The sequence below is a fragment of the Mercurialis annua genome, linkage group LG3, assembly GCF_937616625.2.
Source record: "Mercurialis annua linkage group LG3, ddMerAnnu1.2, whole genome shotgun sequence".
NCBI lineage: Eukaryota > Viridiplantae > Streptophyta > Magnoliopsida > Malpighiales > Euphorbiaceae > Mercurialis > Mercurialis annua.
In genome coordinates, this window is record NC_065572.1 from 64,523,299 (window position 1) to 64,528,851 (window position 5,553).

At 28.4% G+C, this 5,553-nt stretch overlaps 1 protein-coding gene across 1 annotated transcript; it reads right to left on the minus strand.

Annotated features, from left to right (window-relative positions):
* Window positions 1-559: 559 nt before the first annotated feature.
* LOC126671754 (cytochrome P450 CYP736A12-like) lies at window positions 560-3,611 on the minus strand. Its single transcript, XM_050365557.1, has 2 exons — window positions 2,875-3,611; window positions 560-1,607 (listed from the first exon to the last, which is right to left on the minus strand). The coding sequence occupies exons 1-2, from the start codon at window positions 3,592-3,594 to the stop codon at window positions 771-773; spliced, it is 1,557 nt and encodes a 518-aa protein (XP_050221514.1). The 5' UTR covers window positions 3,595-3,611; the 3' UTR covers window positions 560-770.
* Window positions 3,612-5,553: the final 1,942 nt, after the last annotated feature.

A 5,553-nucleotide genomic window follows, 5' to 3' on the forward strand; every position in this document is an offset into this window, starting at 1 on the left:
TCGTTTTAAAATAATCAAATTCTTTTAAAAACTCTAATATCATAATGTAATTACCATTGTACTATTTTTTTTTTTGAGGAAAACTAATATTTTAATATGTTGGCCAAATTGATGATATTATTCAACGTATTAAATACAAATTAAAAACTGAATTGATATTATACCAATTTTTGTAGTTTAAAAACATATTGTAAGTTTTTATAGGAGTTATTAATCATCGAATTATTTCATACTTATATTTAAATTGACAAATGTATAAAAGTTTTAGTACAAATAATTATTATTTATTATTTCTATATTAATTAGAAATCTTAGATATCTTTTCACCCACAAAAAATAGACAATATTGATTAATTAATATATAAACTACGAGTCACGTGCGTAGCACGTAGTACGAAACTAGTATATTAAAATAAATGGGTCTGTTAAATTATATTTTTCTTAATTATATTACTCATTTTACATTTTCCCTCCTTCTATTTATCCCAGCAGCACTAGTTCAACTTTATTTTTTAAATTCAACACATTATGTTTACCATATTCTTTTTGAAATAAAAAATTGATAATTGAAGGGACACGTCCCAAAATTAGTTAATTTCTCCTGTTTTTCTTAGTGATCGAATTACACAATTTTTTTTGTATAGAAGTGATGAATGCTTCTTCCTTTCTTTGCACAGGGAATTATTATAAACGTATAACATGTACAAATTCTTTAATAACCAAACAACACAACTTAATTATAGTTCATGATCAATCTATCTTAACACTTATCATTTAACATTTAATCTATAAGTTGGCATTGCAAATATATGAGTAGCTCTGGGCAACGTGAGTCCATATTTCTCAGTCATATCTACTTCACTCGGCAACACACCAACTGGAAGCTTCCAGTTAAAGCAATGAGCTAGTTGCGCAATGACAAGCCGTATATTCTTTAACCCTAAATTAATCCCCGGGCAGCTTCTCCGGCCAGAACCAAACGGTATTAACTTAAAATGATGACCGCGAAGATCTACACATTCGTCCTCGAATCTTTCCGGATAAAATTCTAACGCATTATCGGACCATACATTACTATCTCGTCCTATCGCCCAAGCATTTACAAGAACTCTTGAACGACTCGGTATATGATACCCATTAACCGTAATATCCTCTACGCATTTTCTCGGAATCAAAGGCAATGTCGGATAAAGCCGTAGGCTTTCTTTAATCACCATTTCTAAGTAAGTTAGCTTAGGCAAATCTTCTTCTTCAACCATTCGATCTAACCCGATTGCAGATTCCAACTCTTCTTGAAGGCGTTTCATTACTCTCGGATGCCTTAAGATTTCCGAAAATGTCCATTCGATTGAAGAAGCTGATGTTTCGAAGCCACCTACGATTATGTCTTGTATTATAGCCTTAATGCATGTTCGATCAATAACGTAGGATTGGTCGTCGTTGGAATTAATTATTGGCGATGAATTATTCATTATTGCAAGTAAGACATCAATAAAATCTTTTTGCTCTTTTGTCTTCCATCGATCATCTTTTTCATGGCTATCAATAATGTTTTCTAGAACTCGGTCCATGCCTTTCCTGTATGCCTTTGTTCTTCGTGTTAATCCCTGTGAAATGTGGAATATCTCATCAAATCAATATTAAATTAAACATGATTGATTACGTATATACCGGTTCATTAATTAATGAACTGTTGGTCCAATAATAGATAATTCAACGTTCATTAATGGAGTGCAATATATACATAAATTGAAAACCAGTTTATTGATGGATTTGTCTATGGTGCTCTTGTTGAGATACAAACCATAAATGCATAACCACTTCAATTACTGTTTTCTTTTGTTTGTCCATTTTTAACAAAACACATTAAAAAAGTCATTAAAATTTTATATAAATTTAAAATAACTAAATATCCTTATATTGATATACTAAAGTCCATATTTAATAAATATTATCTCTACTCCACTAACAAAAATGAAGGATAACAATAAAAAAAAAGATAAAATTTGTCATTAAAACTTGTAATGCACAAATATTTTGAAATAAAAAAACTTTAGAAAAGGACAAAAAAAAAAAAGAGAACAGAGGAGTATTAATAATAGGTCTACTAAAGGTAAGGTAGCAGAATTTTATTACTTCCTCGGTCGTCTTTGAAAAGAGACACATCTTATTTTTATATAATTTTTTAAATATTCATATTATATATTAATTGTCATTTTATTTTTTTAATAATTAGAAAGGGAAAACGTTTATGGGAGAATTGATGAACACACGACCTTAACATGCAGTTTGTTGTTGAGCGCTTATACTTTTTGAGTCAGAACTTGTTGGTAATTGTTATTTTATATATAAATAAAAAATAGTGAATAAAAATAAAATATAAATTTTAAAAAATATTTATTTAATTTTATGAAAATTTATATACAATAATATTATAAAAAAAACTCCTAAATAAAGAGTAATTTATTAAAAATATTTTAAATTATTACACTATATTTTATTTTTATTAATTTAACTATAATTGTGAATATATAAATTTATTTTGCATAACCAAAATTTAAGTCATAACAGTAAAATCTTTGGCCACCGAACGCCAAAATTCTTAGTTTCAATCACTATAATGACAATAACGTCACTACTTCAATGTTTTTCTTTTGTCTACAAAATCACATGCCTCGTCAACTATGCTAATGGCAGGACCTAATGCTTTTCATTCTTCAATTAATTTTATTTATTTTTGATAATTAGAAAAAGAGAACGTTTGTGGAAGGAATCGAACTCACGACCTAACAGTTTACTGCCAGCGCTTGTATTATTTGAACTAATTAATTCAATTATAGCAAAAAACAACGAAAACCAAAATGAAAATCATACCTGAAGATCAAGTGCACCAATATAAGGAACATAATCTGCAATATTAATAGCTCCGACCAATTCCAAAGACTCTTTAATGAGATGCCTTAAATTAGAGTCATCATCATTACAAGGTTGTCCGAATATCATCCTGCAAATCAAGTTCAAACTAAAATCACCAACTCTGCCACTAACATCCACCACCTCCTTCAACTCCGCCGCCTTCTTTATTTTCGCCACCATTAATTCAACTTCTTGTTTTCTCAAAGGTGCGAATGACTCAATTTTTGATGAACTTAGAAGCTGTAATGTACAAACTTTTCTAACGTTTCTCCAATACGGACCATAATCGTCGAAAATCATGCCTCGAGAACCATACGACAAGAAATCGGAGATTAAAACTTTCGGGCGGTTGGCGAAAGCAGCGTCGTGTGTTTTCAAGAAAAGCTCGGCGGATTCAGCTGATGAAACCACGACAGTTTCGACGAACCCTAATTTCAAGAACATGATCGGACCGTATTGTTTGGCTAGATGGTAAAGACTTTGATGTGGGAGTATGCCTAGTAACTGGAGGTTTCCGATGAGCGGTAATGGTCGGGGACCTGGAGGTAATATTTTCAGTTCATTTTTATGGTGTTTAGGTGGCTTTGGGGGAAATAGAGTCATGCAATAAAGAAGGAAAATAAATGGCAAAAGAGAAGGAAGTATGGGCAAGAGTATGGTTATTATTGCAATAGCCATTTTTGCTTTTATGTGTAATAAAATTAAATTTGGTTAGGGTTGGAGGATGGGTATTTATAATAGTTATTGATGGTATAGATATCGTTTGGAAAATAATTTAAATTTCATATGTTATGTATTATAAATTGTATCGACAAGTCAAAAAAATAAAGATTAATCATTGAACATTATCCAATTAGTTTTTTTTAAAAGTTTCTTGTTTATGACCGAAACTTTTATAGTCATTATTTTTGACCGTTTTTAAATTTTAAATTTAAAATGAAGTGAAAGAATTTTAAATTTGTCTTCTATATTTGAATTTTTTATTGTTATAGATAAATTGAAAAAATATAAAGTATCTGTAAAAAAAACAATATAAAACAATATAAATGATATTTTTAAACTTTTATACGTTCTAATTTGAATAATAGCTAAAACTGAAATTTAAAATAAAAGAAATAAAATTAACGATTATAAAAATTTAGATCATAAACGAACACAAAATAAAGATAGAATATCCTTCTGCAATCTTATTCTTCAAAAGTAATATAGGAAGGGAAATAGATTAATTTACACATCCAACACGCATAGTGATAATTAAAGTCTTTTTAAAAATATTAAATAAATTAGTTATTTTTTATTTGTTAAATCTGTACTAACTCAAAAAGAAGTTATTGTGCTTTAAAAAAAAAACAAGCTAGCTTATAAAGACTGATCTTTAATAAATTAAAGGATCAAACTAGTGTTATAAGCTATAATAAACGAGTTTGAAACACGATGAGAAAATTTAAAGTAATTATCTTTTAAATTTCTTTTTGGATAAATAATTATCTTTTAAATTCTTTTATCTTTTATCAAGAGTAAATCATTTTGTATACTTTGACATAAAAGTAAGATATATAAATAAAGTTTAGTGCATAATCGAAACAGTACGACATGACTTAGAGTAGTTCGACTAGTAGTTTTTTTTGATGAATAGTTCGACTAGTAGTTTACTTTGACTTTTCGTAAAATTCTCCAGTTGGCATCATTTACATCTAGGGCTGCCAAGTTTTTACATACAGGACCCGTTTATACTACACAATACGAAATTAAGCGGGTTCGGATTAAATTTATGTGAATTCGGTCATAATAAATCAACTCGTTTATAACACGGTTAAATAGGTTAAATCCGCCTAATCCATTTAAAACACGTTAAGATATATTTAAGCCTATTTATTAATTAAATGATTATGTGTGACCATATATATATATTTCCTTTTGAGTTAATTCCTAAAAAAATCACGAACTTTACACGAAGTTTCATTTTAATCATGAACTTTAAAAGTTGTCATTTAAAGGCACGAACTTTCATTTTATTTCAAATCTATCGCCAAAGTAAAATCCGGTGTATTTTATCGAACTAAAAATTCCTAATCCTATATACTCTAACTAAAAGATAATAAGATTTAATGTCGATTTATAATTTGGGTCTTTCATTAATGGTTTATCGAAGAATTTAGTCAACAAAAATACATTGAAATGATAGATTTGAAACAAAATGAAAGTTCGTGCCTTTAAATGGCAACTTTTAAAGGTCATGATTAAAATGAAACTTCGTGTAAAGTTCGTGATTTTTTTAGGAATTAACCCTTTCCTTTTAATGCATATAACTTACCAATTGTTGCTTTTTTAATTAAATTTTATGATTATTTGAAGGTTTGTTATTTTATTATACTTATTTAATTAAAAAATATGTTAAATAGGTTAAACAAGTCAGTAATAAACGTGTTAAATAAGTTGAATATCTGATATGTTATAACTTGTTATAATAAACAGGTTACACAGTTCGACACGTTGTTAAAGATAATCCCACATTGCTTAGAAGAACAAATATAAATGAGTTTATAAGTGTAAAGGTTCAACCACCTATTAACTAGTTCTAGTTATTAGGTCATGATTGAACCTAAAAACTTTCATAAGCATGTGGGTGAATTGTCA

Excerpts from the sequence above, each read along its gene's own strand:
- LOC126671754 (XM_050365557.1), bottom strand. The coding sequence starts at position 3,594 with ATGGCTATTGCAATAATAACCATACTCTTGCCCATACTTCCTTCTCTT. Across the intron at positions 1,608-2,874 it reads TTGGTGCACTTGATCTTCAG|GGATTAACACGAAGAACAAA; the intron begins GTATGATTTTCA and ends CACATTTCACAG.